General features: G+C 33.4%; 2 protein-coding genes across 2 annotated transcripts; one reads left to right on the top strand and one right to left on the bottom strand.

Moving 5' to 3' along the window:
* Positions 1–4381: 4381 nt before the first annotated feature.
* LOC104906050 (uncharacterized) lies at positions 4382–5146 on the top strand. Its single transcript, XM_010694753.3, has one exon. It carries the CDS (start codon positions 4391–4393, stop codon positions 4970–4972), a length of 582 nt encoding a protein of 193 aa, XP_010693055.3. The 5' UTR covers positions 4382–4390; the 3' UTR covers positions 4973–5146.
* Positions 5147–12204: 7058 nt separating this feature from the next.
* On the bottom strand, positions 12205–14271 carry LOC104883760 (protein PLANT CADMIUM RESISTANCE 2-like). The gene is made up of 4 exons (XM_010668321.4): positions 14042–14271; positions 13710–13781; positions 12904–13116; positions 12205–12465 (listed from the first exon to the last, which is right to left on the bottom strand). The coding sequence occupies exons 1-4, from the start codon at positions 14190–14192 to the stop codon at positions 12389–12391; spliced, it is 513 nt and encodes a 170-aa protein (XP_010666623.2). The 5' UTR covers positions 14193–14271; the 3' UTR covers positions 12205–12388.
* Between the last annotated feature and the right edge of the window lie 2202 nt (positions 14272–16473).

The raw sequence follows: 16473 nt of genomic DNA on the forward strand, positions 1-16473 counted from the left end.
TTTTGTTAAAAAAAGTAGTCTAATAAAAAAGGAATACAAAGGAAATCAAGGAAAGTTTGCAGGAATTTAGACACTTTTTACCTTTGCAATTTACTTCCTCTTTTCCTCAATATACTTCCCGTCTTTAATTTTGATACTTTTTATAAGTAAATATATTTCAAAGAAGAAAAAAAAAGGTTCCTAGAATTGAAAAAAAAGTTATTATATGCATAATGGATGAATTTTCATACACTAATCAATAAGTTGTATACTTTGTAAGCCTATTAAAAAGGATATACCTTTCAATCTTAATCCAAGAGTTACATTTCCACTAGCATAACTTTGAGAGTGGGAATCTCATCTAGGCCCTAGGAAGGCTGATGGAGCGGGGTGGGGCGGTTGTTTCCCTATCCACACCAACCTAGGTTTGGTTTGGCAATTAGCGAATAGTTGTTAGTTGATTGTATTAGCTGATAGCTAATAGTTGTTTGTGTTAGCTGATTGTATTGTCTTATTGTATAAGGTGTTTGTTAGATAGCTGATTGTGTAAAATGATCAGTCTAGACATTGGCTTAATAGGTTAGGTTTAGATAAACCTAGCAAGGGTAGTAATTTTAGAGAACTTTATGACATACATGTAGTTTTTCTTTCATTCTCAAACATCTTATATCAAAAAGTTCTTCTTCCCAACTTTTTCAAAAAGAGCTTTTTGATCCCAAAAAGTCATTTCAAACCTCTCTTTACCAAACACTTAAATTAGATAATTGACAAGTTAAATTCTCTAATATGATCTCAAACCTCTAATTTTACTCCAAACCTCTCTTTAGCAAACATAACCCTAATATTATCATCACATCTCCATCCCCACCGTTGGTCTGAAATCTATCTCCATCCTCGCCTCTGCGGGGATTAATGTAAACCAACTATGACCCACCATCCACATGGACAACCATACCCGACCCACCTAATCTCCACCCCACCACGCACCTAAAACACGCATTAAACCCTGTCAAAAGACCAACTCAACCAAAAGCTTAAGCTTATGGTAGTGAGGCCCCAGGAATAGATTTATACTCTATCACGCCCCCTCACGCAAGAGCCCTTTGGGCTTGAAGTGTGGATGCAGCACATGTCTCCCATACCTGGCGCTAAATATTCCACTGAAAAAGGAGGGGTGGATGAGATTCGAACCCGTGACCTTTTTGTCACGTTGGCTCTGATACCATGTCAAAAGACCAACTCAACCAAAAGCTTAAGCTTATGGTGAGGCCCCAGAATAAATAGATTTATACTCTATCAAACCCTTTCAAAAGAATATAAAAAATAAAAATAAAATGGTACAAAAGTAGTATATTACATAATTTAGAGTTTAGACAAAAGCTTAAGGCAAACTTGTTATAGGATTTACATTATACAACACCCAACAGGTAATTATAAAGTCAAAATAACTCAAAAATAAAAGAATAATTATTTTCCTTCAAAAAGACTACTTTTTCAACGTGGGTATGGGATGGGACAAGGAGGGGATGGGGCGAGTTTCCTATTTGATCCGACCTACTAATATCTTGAGACCACACTTTCAAAATGTCTAAACCACTAACACACTTTCAAAATGTCTAATCCACTAATCTAAATGGTTTGCTTTGTGAGATAGTTCAGTTTAGTTAGACCTTTCAATTCAAACCTAAAAAAGAAATAAAAAATTGATATACAAGATAGATAGATCATCACTATTGATCCAAAAATTCAGGAAAGACACCAAATCCTGATAGAAACTTGTAACGAAGTTGTTGAGGTCAACTTTAATGATCCTGCTATTTTTTATAAAAAAAGATAATGATCCTGATTAATGCTCATTTCGTAATTGTTTAGTTGTCCACTGATATAAATCTATATGTATATATAATTATATATGCACCCAGGATAACAAATCAAACAGCATAATATAATTATAATTACTTGCACAACATAATTCCAGCAAGGAGAATAATCATGGCAGGATGTTCTCCGCCGCTGAGAGCGGACTGCGGAGTAGTAATTAAATCCTATTTAGGGTTTGAACAAGTAATGATTTTTACTAGTATTATATTCTCGAATTGAACAAATCATTTTAAGTCAGCAGAAATGATTGGACTTTAAATTGTTTGTCCAAAGATCGATCATGTAGTGAGGTGGTGTGCAAATTTATTTAACTAATATTTCTTAGGTTTAATTAAAGTTGATTAATTAGGCTGTATTAGAAATAATTAGGATTTTTAAGTTAATTAGGCTTTGAATCAATGAATTAATGTTACTTCCAAAAAAAAAAGTTGACGATTGTTAGTGATCAAGGGTATTTTTGATGAGGGACACATGGTACATTTTTGAAACAGCGAGAGCACGCGGTGCATTTTCGTAAAATTGAGGGGTACTTAGTGGAAATTTTTGTTTTGTTAATTCTGGTGTAATTTTCTTTCTTTCACTGCCTAGACCTAATTTGATTTTTATTGTTGAGCCAGATAAGTTAGATCAAACCCTGTTAAAAAGGGTCAGTTTTCAACATCAATTTAAAAATACTTAGAAAAATAATTTCTTTAATTTATATCAAGTAATATACTTCATCCGTTTCTAAATGAATGATAGTACATTCATTTTTTTAACGTAACTCAAAGTGTCTTTTGTATCATTAATGTCTGTAATTGTGCACAAATAAGAAATATTAAGAGTTGATGTTTTGAAAGAATAAATTAAAATGAATCTATGTTTGACTATGTTTTACTTTATATAATATCGATAAAATAGAGTCATAATTAATGAATAGTAGTATTAATTTACTCAACGTAACACTTATTTAGAAATATTTTTTTTTGAAAGGACTTATTTGGGAACATAGGAAGTACTAATTATTGTCAATTGATACTAACAAACAAAAATGCAAATCAAAGCATCAATTCTCAATTGCAAATGATTTTAATTGAAAACCATTATTATGTACAACTAACTACCAATTCTCGTTTGAATTAAGAACCTTAATTATGTACAATTAAGTATTGATTCTTAAAGTTTAGAATTTGATAATTGAAGGAAGATAAATAAACAATCAATTAACACAAACAACTTCTACACAATAAACCGCTGACACTTAGGCATTAAAAAGTTATATATGTTATGAAATATAATATGGATGCCCATTATACCCCCGTTAATATATCCGGGATATTCTAGGGTTTTGTTCTCCAAGCAAACCCTAACTATTGTATTGTATATATATATACCGGACTACATGGAATAAGATATACAAGACGATTCTCTCTTCTATATTCTCTCTTCAATTTATTTACAACACGTTATCAGCACCAAACCCTAGCCGACTGAGCAAACAAGAAACCAAGAAAATCATCTTGTCATTGAGGTAAAGTATTATCACTTTTGTTATTAGTGACTACCGTTATTTGTTGGATAATTTTTTTTTGACTAATTATTATAAACAAACGAATGGTATAAAATTTTGATTATGGTTTTGTATTGCCGCATGTTTTGTTCGGTGGATTAGTTTGTATTAATGTATTGCCGCATGTTTTTTTTGATCTATTTCTACTTCTAAATTAGATTTTGGATCTACATTATATACTATATTTCTATGGTCTACGACAATTTTTCTCATAGAACTTGATTCACTTTAGCGTTTAATCACGTTAACCTATGTGGCATAATTAATTTTCCACTTTGTTCAGATTCTTGTATTGTTGTTATTTCTAAATCATATTTGTGCGCTCTCATGTACACTACATCCAACTTCTTATTAAAGCTGTTTATTTATTTGATAATTTGGTAGTTAATTTTCTGAATTGAAAACTGGTTCAATAAATTATAATAGCGACCATTATTTTCGTTACACTGATTCATCATTGTTAAGGTATGTGGATCTGATATTCATTGATCTATATCATACTGATATATTTGTTCTATTTTAAACGATTATTATATGTTAGTCTCTGCTCTTAATTTTTATGATAAAGTTGTGATTTTTGATTGCTACCTATTTTCGATCTATTTAGCCTTATGCGATTTACTTAATTCACTGTTAAGTGGGCATTACATGTTTTTTTATGGAAAATGTACCATTCAACTTATTTTGTAGAAATTACTTTCTTTTTGAGATCCTTTATTGCTTTCTCTTTGAGATCATTCGTTTATTGACTTGAGTAGTCTACTTGAATTACAATTTGATATGAAGTCCTAATTTGCAATATTCACTTGTATATAGTATACTATGTCGAACCTTACAAAGCTTGAATTTGCGGCCCTTGATATTACTGGAAAGAACTATTTGTCTTGGGTGTTAGACGCTGAAATTCACCTAGATGCAAAAGACCTTGGTGATACAATCAAAACAGGCAATAAAGCAACAATTCAAAACAAAGCTAAGGCTATGATATTTCTTCGCCACCACCTCCATGAAGGTCTTAAGATTGAGTACTTGACTGTGAAAGATCCACAAGTCCTTTGGAGTAATCTAAAGGAAAGGTATGACCACCAGAAAACTGTAATACTACCCAAAGCTCGTTATGACTGGTTACATTTAAGACTACAAGACTTTAAGTCTGTAAGTGAATATAACTCAGCTATGTTCAGAATTACTTCACAGTTGAAATTATGTGGAGAGAAAATCACTGATGCAGAAATGCTAGAGAAAACATACACTACCTTTCATGCGAATAATGTTGTCCTGCAGACACAATACCGTGAAAAGGAATTTAAGAAATATTCTGAACTTATATCTTGTCTCCTTGTGGCTGAGCAAAATAATGAGCTACTGATGAAAAATCATGAATCACGTCCAACTGGTTCTGCTCCATTCCCTGAAGCGAATGCGACATCCCATAATGGGAAAGAAAAATATCATGCCAACAATAGTGGACGTGGACGTGGACGTGGACGTGGACGTGGACGTGGACGTGGACGTGGACATGGATATGGACATGGTCGTGGACGTGGACGTGGACGTGGATAGGATATGGTCGAGGTCGAGGCCGAGGTGGTTATTTCCAGAATTCATATTCCCACCAGAAGGGGGACAATAAAGATGATAACAAACAAGAGAAAGATAAAAATGAGAACGTGACCAATGTATGTTACAGATGTGGAGGAAAAGGTCATTGGTCTCGTACGTGTCGTACACCAAAACACTTGGTTGACCTTATCAACAATCATTAAGCAAAAGGGAAAGAAATAGAAACAAATCTTGTGTACGAAGATGGCGAAGGTGACTTTGATTGTGGAATACAACTCACCTGGAAGTTGCTGATTTCTTCACCACCCCTGAAGGGAATAATTAATCCTTAGATTAGATTATGGTCATTTAAAGAATAAAACTTTATTTTTGTTTATTAAGTTATTACTATGGAATTTTGTTTGGATTATGTTATTTTATTTTAGCTTTTATTTGTTAGTACCATGATTTTATATGACATTGTTAAATTTTGATTATTTAGTCTTATATTTATATTGTTATTTATTTATTTGAAGAATATGAATGCCCTCAAGTTCAGTTAGCAATGAATGGTGAAGATTTATGCCTAGCAGACAGTGCAACTACTCATACCATACTAAAAAGCAAGAGATATTCTCTTATTGACAATGAAAGAAACTAGTGTGAGTACTATATCAGTAGTCAAAATAATTGAAGGCTCCGGAAGAGCAAATAATTATTGCCTATGGAACGAAATTTGAAATCATTGATGCATATATTCTCCCAATCTCAAAGAAATTTATTGAGCTTTAAAGATATTCGCCATAATGGATATCATATTGAGACAATAAGTGAAGGAAATGTTGAATACCTTCATATCACGAGTATTACCCAAGGCACTAAGAATATTTTGGAGAAATTACCTGCATTTTCCACTGGTCTGTACTATACTAAAATCAATACAATTGAAACATATGCCATAGTAAACAGGAAGTTTGCAGATAATTTCACTATTTGGCATGACCGGTTGGGCCACCCTGGTTCAATAATGATGCGAAAAATAATTGAAAATTCATGTGGACATTCATTGAAGAACCAGAAGATTCTTCCTAATGATTTCTCATGTGCTGCTTGCTCACAAGGCAAGTTGATAATACGACCTTCACCAACCAAAATAGATTTTGAATCTATCAATTTTTTGGAACGTATACAGGGAGATATTTGTGGGCCAATTCACCCACCATGTGGAACATTTAGATATTTTATGGTTTTAATTGACGCATCGAGTAGATGGTCACATGTATCCTTGTTATCAACTCGCAACCTGGCGTTTGCGAGACTACTTGCTCAATTGATTAGATTACGAGCACATTTTCCAGATTTCCCTATGAAGGCAATCCGCCTTGATAATGCTGGTGAATTCACTTCTCAAGCCTTTGATGATTATTGCATGTCTATTGGGATAAGTGTTGAACATCCTGTAGCACATGTTCACACACAAAATGGTCTAGCTGAATCATTAATAAAGCGTCTCCAGTTATTGCTAGACCACTACTTATGAAGTCCAAACTCCCAATCTCTGCTTGGGGACATGCTATATTACATGCAGCAGCATTAATTCGCATAGGCCAACGAGTAATCAAAAGTTCTCCCCATCACAATTGGTTTTTGGTCAGGAACCAAATATTTCCCATCTAAAAGTTTTTGGATGTGCTGTATATGTTCCAATTGCTCCACCACATCGTTCTAAGATGGGTCCTCAAAGGAGGTTAGGAATATATGTTGGATATGAATCTCCATCAATAATTAAATATCTAGAGCCATCCACAGGGAATCTATTTAAGGCTCGATTTGCAGACTGTCATTTAATGAGTCAGTTTTTCCAACATTAAGGGGAGAGAATAAACAGCTGGAGAAGGAAATCAGTTGGAATGAATTATCATTATCTCATCTTGATCCTCGTAATAAACAATGTGAATTAGAAGTCCAAAAGATAATTCATTTACAAAGCTTAGCAAATCGATTGCCAGACGCATTTACTGACCCAAATAGAGTAACTAAGTCGCATATACCAGCTGTGAATGCTCCAATTAAAATTGATGTCCCCGAAGGAAAACATCAAACTGCTAGTGAGTCTACAGCACGCCTGAAGCGTGGTAGACCTATTGGTTCCAAAGATAAGAATCCTCGGAAAAGAAAAGGAGCAGGAATTGATAATGGCCAGACCGAGGAAACAAAGAATTTTAAGGATCTCCAGGAGAGACTTTAGACATGGCAAAGGAAGAAATTCAGGTACCTGACAATGAAGAGATCTCAACTGATTATGTCATGTCTGGAATAAAATGGAACCGAAATCAAATCGACGTCGATGAAATTTTTGCATGCAATGTAGCAGTTGATGTTATGGAAGAAAATGAGGATCATGAACCAAAGTCTATTGAAGAGTGTGCACAAAGAGATATTGGCCAAAATGGAAGGAAGCAATTGAGGCAGAATTAAAATCTCTTGCAAAGAGAGAAGTATTTGGACCAGTAGTCCGTACACCTAAAGGTGTAAAACCAGTGGGACATAAATGGGTTTTGTGCGAAAGAAGAATGAAGATGGTGAAATTGTGAGATACAAAGCACGTTTAGTTGCACAAGGATTCTCACAAAGACCTGGGATTGATTATGAAGAAACATACTCCCCTGTGGTGGATGCAACTACTTTCAGATTTCTTATCAGTCTGCAATAAGAGAAGGACTTGATTTACGTTTAATGGATGTAGTCACAGCCTACTTATATGGGCCACTGGACAATGACATTTATATGAAAGTCCCAGAAGGATTTAAACTGCCAGAAGCAGCAAATTCTAATTCTCGAGAACATTACTGCATAAAATTAAACAGATCTCTTTATGGATTGAAGCAATCAGGGCGTATGTGGTATAATCGCCTCAGTGAGTACTTTTAAGTGAAGGCTATAAGAATGACCCTATCAGTCCATGCATTTTTATAAAGAATTTGGGGCAGGATTTGTAATAATTGCAGTGTATGTTGATGATTTAAATATTATTGGGACCCCTGAAGAGATTTCACACACAGTGGAATATTTGAAGAAAGAATTTGAGATGAAAGATCTTGGAAAGACAAAATTTTGCTTGGGGCTACAATTGAGCATCTAAAGAATGGAATCCTTGTGCATCAAACAACATATACGGAAAAGGTGTTAAAAAGGTTTTATTTGGATCAAGCAACTCCGTTGAGTAGCCCAATGGTTGTAAGATCACTGATGTTGATAAAGACCATTCCGTCCTCGAGAAATCAATGAAGAAATCCTTGGTCCTGAAGTACCATACTTAAGTGCAATAGGGGCATTGATGTATCTTGCTAGCCATACGAGACCTGACATATCATTTCCGTGAACTTGCTAGCAAGGTTTAGCTCATGTCCAACTCGAAGGCATTGGAATGGAATAAAACATGTACTTCGTTACCTCCAAGGAACAAAAGATATGGGTTTATTCTTTTCAACCAACCCAAAGGAGACTTAATTGGTTTTGCAGATGCAGGGTATTTGTCTGATCCCCATAATGCTCGATCACAAACAGGATATGTGTTCACAAGTGGTGGTACTGCCATTTCTTGGCGTTCCATGAAGCAAACCATTGCAGCCACTTCTTCCAACCATGCAGAGATTTTAGCTATCCACGAAGCTAGTCGTGAATGTGTATGGTTAAGGTCCGTAATTCAACATATACGAGAAGATTGTGGCATATCTATAGGGAAAGAAGCTCCAACAGTTATGTATGAGGATAATGCAGCATGCATTGCACAGCTCAAGGAAGGATACATCAAGGGTGATAGAACAAAACACATTTTACCAAAATTTTTCTTCACCCATGAACTGTAGAAGAATGGTGATGTACAAGTTCTACAGATTCGTTCAAGTGAAAATTTGGCAGACCTATTCACCAAGGCACTTCCCACCGCTACTTTCAAGAAATTAGTTTACCGTATTGGATTACGTCGTCTCAAAGATCTCAAGTTATGTAATCATGAGGGGGAGTAGATGCGCGCTGCACTCTTTTTCCCTTAACCATGGTTTTTCCCACTGGGTTTTCCTGGTAAGGTTTTTAATGAGGCAGCATCTTACGCGCATTAGAAAATTTTTATTTTAAGAGAGAAATTTTTTTTTGTATAATGGACATCCAAGGGGGAGTGTTATGAAATATAATATGGATGCCCATTATACCCCGTTAATATATCCGGGATATTCTAGGGTTTTGTTCTCCAAGCAAACCCTAACTATTGTATTGTATATATATATACCGGACTACATGGAATAAGATATACAAGACGATTCTCTCTTCTATATTCTCTGTTCAATTTATTTACAACAATATAACCTAAATTTGAATTTTTGGAGTTGGCTATGTCTGAACACTAATAATACACTTGCATACATGTACCCGGCAAAATAGACTCAGAGCGGTTGACCGACCCGAAACCCGTTTTTCATCTGAAAATAACGTCCTGAAATAGAACTGAAATCCAATATAACCCGATCTGAAATTGGAATGGACCCGAATATGGCGTGAACACGAATCCACCCCGAACTCGAAGTGACCCGACCTAAATTTGACCCGATAATGATGACCACAACCTGAATCCGACCCGAAAAGTTGTCATATTAGTTGCTTTTTAAACAAATGTAAGAAAACATTATCATGAAATACTATATATGATTTAGCCATTGTCCATTAATTATTTAATTTACTCTCATTAATGTTATATGTGTTTTATTTATTTGCGAGATCGAAAACCCGATCTAACCTGAAGCACCCAATGAACCCGACCTCACCCGATCACAACGTTGACCCGATTATGACCCGACCAATATCCAACCCGTATGACCCGTTATGCAGCATACCAACAAGGATGTCTTAGCCTAGTGGTCAATATTGAGGTGATGTGAACGATAGGGGTGTAAGTTCGGTTTTTGGTTTGGTTTTAGGTCAAAACCAAACCAAACCGAAATAAATTCGGTTTTGAAATTTCCAAACCAAATCCAAACCGAAATTCGACTCAATCCAAACCAAACCAAAATATGAAACCAAAAACCAAACCAAACCGGATTTTTTTATCTTTCAAAATCCAAACCAAAACAAACCAATTTTTTTCATATTCCAAAATCCAAACCAAACCGAAATTAAATTAAATCAAACTAAGATAAAAACCAAACCGAATTTAAACCAAACTTTCTAATAATTTGTAATTTAAGTGACAATATTTTTGTATTTTCGTAATTAATATTAAAAAAAAGAAACACAAAAAAAATAATAGACAATAATTCGGTTTTTTCGGTTTTCCAAAACCAAAACCAATCCAAACCGAAAAACCGAAAAAATATTTTTTTTGAATCCAAACCAAACCGAATTTCAAAAAAAACCAAACCAAATTACTAATTCGGTTTGGTTTGGTTTGGTTTTCGGTTTTTAACCAAATAACTTACACCCCTAGTGAACGATAGGTCAGATGTTCGAATCCTCCTCTCATTTCTGTACTTTGTACTGCCTTCGTGGCTTATAAAATGCATCAAAAAATAATAATAATACACTTGCATGCATGGGAGACATATATAAATAATTTTATTAATGTTTAAGATAAATGAAACCTATTAAACAAAGGCAGCTTTGCACATGAATACAATAGCACTTTTTGCACGTGTTTATTTTAAGGTTTTTTTTTCTCAATCATTTATTTATTAGTGTTATACAAAATTTAATTCGAACAGATATTTATAATTATTTTTAAATATTTTCTTAAATTAATACTTCGTTGATTTTTTTAGTTAATTGTTCATCATTATTCGGATATAATATATATTGAGGAGAAAGAAATATAAAGCAGAAGAAAACATGTGCTGAAATAAAATGGAAGAATTTGTGTATTAGGCTCAATCGTTAAATATTAATAAAGTGGACGAATTTGGTTTATATAATAGAGATCAGGGACTAATAATCAATATTTAAGTTTTGAAATATTATTATTATAATTATTATTATGCAATTCAAGTTTTTATTTTTCTTCTGACTGCATCAATCAAGTTATATCATCAATTTAAATTTTTATGAGAGTTTTTCACACATATGTAAGGAGAGGAAATTGTTCTCCTTAATTTAATATTTAATTAAAATTTCAAATTCAATTTCATTGTTAACTTGTTCAATACATATAGCAAGTAGGAAGAAGAAAAATTATTTAATATATATGACAATTTAAATTCATTAAGGATATATCATACTTTTTTTAAGGGGGGCATCATTTTTCTCCCTCCTTCACTTATATAAGAATTTCTATAATTTTTCATCTCTCTGGTTAAGTTATCTCTCGTGCTAAGTAAATAATTAGTTAAGATGCATGTTAATATTTGGCTATTATTTGCAAAAAAAGTAAACCAAACAAACAATTAATTACCTTCAAATATTGTACATGTAATGATCAAAAAAATTATATAAATTTGTAATGTAATGATAATAGTAATGACATCAATAACCAATATATTTTAGGGGCCTGTTCTCCCCAGCTTAAGTTCAGTTCAGTTCAGTTCAGTTCAATTCAGTTCAGATCAGTTCAGTTCAGACCAGTTCAGTTCAGATCAGTTCAGTTCAGACCAGTTCAGACCAGTTCAGTTCAGTTCAGCTCTTGATAATACTTTTACTCTCACATATCACTTCATTTCAGTTCAGTTCAGTTCAGTTCAATTCAGTTCAGTTCAGTTCAGTTCAATTCAGTTCAGATCAGTTCAGTTCAGATCAGTTCAGTTCAGTTCAGCTGTTTTATGCCGAAGAGAACAGGCCCTAAAATTATTTTATGGTGTAGAAATCACTAACGTGTTATATTGTTGTGTACTTCAGTACTTGTGTTATTGATCACCAAATTAAAGTAAGTGAAATCTAATTATATGTATGTCGATTAGCAAAAATAAACATTAATCAATCTTAATCAATAAATACTAATTTTAATTTGACATGCGACATCATTAGATTTTGAAAAAAAAAAAACTAATTTTTTTTAAATCTACACATTGAGACAAATCTAACAAGACCAGTACGCATAACTATATTTTTACATATAAATTAATCAAAATAACCGGTCAAAAGTGCGTGATAGTCAAATTTCTCAAAATAGAAATGTATCAATTAAAAAGAAACGAATGGACTGCAATAACATGCAACTTTTCTACAAAAAATGTGAAGCAATTTTAGATTTCATATCCACATATAAATGACAATACAAATATACAACATCATAACAGATAGCTTACACAAGCTCATATCTTCAGTTCTTCACAAACAAGACCTCATATATACAACAAGCAAGCAAGTGCATAAACATGTAAAATAGATAATGCTTTCATAGTATATTGAAAATTTTCATCTCCATGATGCATCATGCGTTCTCAAATTTCCACCAGCTTATCGCGTCATGCCACTTGGCATCGGTGGATGCATCATCGTACCTTGATTTTGCTTTTCCAAATTACCATGCCATCCTATAAACATATAAAATATAAGTCAAAACTTAAAAATTACATACGCCCTCCGTTTTCTAAAAATTTTCACTTTTTTCGTTTAAATGCGTTTCCAAAAGATCTTCCCTCTTTTACTTTATTCTTTATTTGGAATTTTTTTCCCCTTTTTACCCTATCATGTCCCTATCATATTGTCCACATTACATTATTAATTTAATTTTACTCCCTTTATCTCTCCTACTTTAACCCCTTTTTATTTGTTTATTTATTTTAACCCCTTTCTCTCTCATACTTTACTCACCCCACACCCCAGACAAATAGATCCTCCTTGGTATCTGTAGGAACGGTAACAAGGAAGATCTTTAGGAAACGGAGGGAGTATTTATCAAATAAATAAATAAATACCAATTAATGAAATGAAATGTAATGTAAAAAAATAAAGTAAAGATAATTGATTACCTAGGGCAAGATCATAACCACGGTGTTGAAGTTCACGATACTCTTGGCATAATGCACAGAACTCACACCAAAAATGAATACAACAATCTTCACAATTGTTTTCTGGCATGTTAAATTGGGCCTTCATCTTTGATCGATATGCACATGAATATACACATTGACACCCAGTCAAGCCAAAGATCAGTGCATATAACGCCCCACTTACTCCACATGCTGCATCCCACAAGATTTAGTTAAGGGTCCGTTCGATATTACTGTGATTTTCTATTTTTTGGTTTTTTGATTTTCAAAGTCATATAATATATGTTCCATAATGAATAAAAAAAAAGTAGTCAAATTTATTGGAAACATGATGATTTTGAAAACTGACAACTGAAAAGTGAGAATCACTTTTTCTGGTTTCCAGTTTTGGTTTTTAGTTTTCAAAAAAAAAAATGAAAATAAAAAAGGATAACGAACGGGTCCTAAGTTAGTTAGTTAACTACTCCATAATGCTCTCCTACAAAGGTTTGTGCAGTAATTTTTGGCCCAATTTTTTTTTTACTTTGGGACGGGTTCGAGTTTGGACCGAAAGACCGCTATTTTTTACCCGAATCTCAAAGCCCAATCCAGGTGGCGCGCATGTGCTAACCATCCATCACCAGAAACCCACTAAAAGCTTCCTTGCTATTCAACTCAAAGAATAGAGTTGAACCTTACTTTTCCCTTATATTCTTTTAATGTAATATAAAAGACAAAAACTTTTCATATTCTTTTAAATCAAAATTTAAGAGTTTCTACTATAAACGCCAATCGCTAATACTTACATGATGAGCCTCTGTCAACTATCTCTGCTATCCGTCCAAAAGTGATGCACGGACACCAACAAGTCATGCAACCTGCACAAGTTCAAAATTTTGCACAAATTATTACCAAGGGATATTCAAAATTTTGGATGATATTATATCCTCTACGATGGTTGTAAATCTAATAACGTGCATGCAGTACAACCTAATTTTACCAACCAATTAACATATATCCAATTTAGATGTATTTTCGTTTTTCTTGAATATCCAAAGATCGACTTATTATTACAGGGTCGTGAGAAAGTTGTACCCAATCGATGATTTTTTTCTTCTCTAGAAAAATTAATACTTACAAAGAGAAGCATCAGAGAAACAATCACAAAGACCAGTGGAGAAACTTCCAACATGTGCATTAGATTGGTTATGAGGCGCATATGAAGGAGCGCTTGGCTCGACTACTGGAATTCCCATTGCAGGCTCATGATTAGGCTGTTGCTTATTCATGATATTCAGATTGTATATATATAGCTTATAAGATGGGAAAATGAAGAATAAAACCCAATAAAAGACTAAAAATGAGTTCCTAAGACCTAAGATTGTTGGATGAACAAAAGTGTTAGAATTAGTACAATATATATATAGTGATTAGTGGCTGTTTAATTAGCTAGGCTTAAGGATTATGTCAAATCCAAGTGGGTAACTTAGTCAGTCACTGAATTTAATACTATCAATTACTTGATCAACAACTTAGAAATTAGATCACATAAAAATATGGTGAGTTTGGTCAGCATCACCTATTCAATGTAATGGCAAAAAAAATAAAAAATACTCAAGTTATGTGTATGGAAGATTGGAAGTATTGTCAAAAATGATTCACGAGGAATATTTCTCTTAGATGGTGGCCCATTTTGGATTTTTTCAAGGGTAAATGGAGATATTCACCTCTTCTTTACAGTTGAGACGCTGACCTAATATTAAAACGGCAGTGAACCAACAATTTAGGAGTTCAAATCTTCTATCTCATATTTTGGGCTTGTTAATAGGCACAAATTTTTCGAGATAGTTTTACTGTTGTTTGGTTGTTGGTTATAAATGGCGGTAATGGTAATTATTTGTATGTAATTTGTGTTGAAAATCATTATTCATTCACATGGACATGGTAATGCTAATTTATCATAAAGTGTCTATTTTTCTTCTTAAATTTTCATTTCCATCTAATACTACCTTATAAAGGTATGTTCTCTTCGCCATAAAACAACTGACCTGAACTGAACTGAACTGATTGCAACTATATTGAATTGAATTGAACTAAATTAAATTATAAATAATAGTAATGTTAATAGTATGAGCTAAATTGAACTGAACTTATTGTAACTGGGCATGTTCTCTTCGACATAAAACAGCTGAACTGAATTGAACTGAACTGAACTGATCTGATCTGAACTGATCTGAATTGAACTGAACTGATCTGAACTGAACTGAATTGAATTGAACTGAACTGAAATGAAATGAATAGTGATATGTGAGAGTAAAAGTATTGTCAAGAGCTGAACTGAACTGAACTGAACTGGTCTGAACTGGTCTGAACTGAACTGAACTGATCTGAACTGAACTGAATTGAACTGAACTGAACTGAAAATAAGCTCGGGAGAACAGGCCAAACTGAAAATAAGTTGGGGAGAATAGGCCCTAAGTAATAATGAATGGTAATGAAAATTGAAGCCCCTTATAGAAAAAAAAAAACATAATCTTTGGAGTAAGATCGATTGGCATATATAGTGATTAATGGCTGTTTGATTAGGCTTGAAATATTAAGGATGATGTTAATATCTTCTAAGGAATCAATGCCTAAATTATCTCAACAGTAACCTAGTCACTGAATTTAATACTATCAGCTTGATCAAATGATCAACGTCTTAGAAATTAGATCACATAAAGTACGGTGAGTTTGGTCGTCAGCACCTATGGCATGTTCTATTTGACATAAAACAAATGAATTATATTGAACTGAACTGATTGCAACTAAATTGAACTTAATTAAATTAAACGACTAATAGTAATGATAATAAATAAATTATGAACTGATTGAAACTGAATTGAACTGAACTTATCAAACTGAACTAATTGCAACTAAACTGAATTGAAATGAATTGAACTGAACTAAAAATAAGCTGGGGAAAATAGACCCCTATTAGATGAAATGGACTAGCAAATTAAAAAGAATAAATTATTGAAATCGTGTGTCTGGAAGTATTTTCAAGAATGATCCATGAGATATATTTCTTTAGATGGCGGTAGGGGTGTGCACCGGTCCAAGTTTGGACCGAATCGGATTGGAACCGGCGGATCGAAAACATTTCGAACCGATCCAATTTTGAACTTGTTGGACCGCAATCTGCATTTTTTATAAAAAAAAATCATATTTTATTTAGATTTATACATATTTATAAATTAGATAATATTAAAATTTAATATTTATAACAATAATAATCTTAAAGTTAATAAATAGTAGGTTTTTACTTTTTAGCTTTCTAACTTCATAACTTTGAAATTACTTTTAACCTTTAAACTATTTTTTTTATTAAAAATACAGAAATTTCGATCCATCGGTCCGGACTGTAATTTTTCGACTTTGGACCGGACCGGAAATCACGAATCCTGATTTTTGGTGGACCGGGGACCGGACGGAAGTCTTCAGTCCAGTCGGGTCCAAATTCTAATTCGATTCTACCCTTTACACACCCCTAAATGGCGACCCATTTTAGGATTAGAGGAAGTAAACTGA

Source organism: Beta vulgaris, chromosome 2, assembly GCF_026745355.1.
Source record: "Beta vulgaris subsp. vulgaris cultivar EL10 chromosome 2, EL10.2, whole genome shotgun sequence".
NCBI classification, from domain to species: domain Eukaryota; kingdom Viridiplantae; phylum Streptophyta; class Magnoliopsida; order Caryophyllales; family Amaranthaceae; genus Beta; species Beta vulgaris.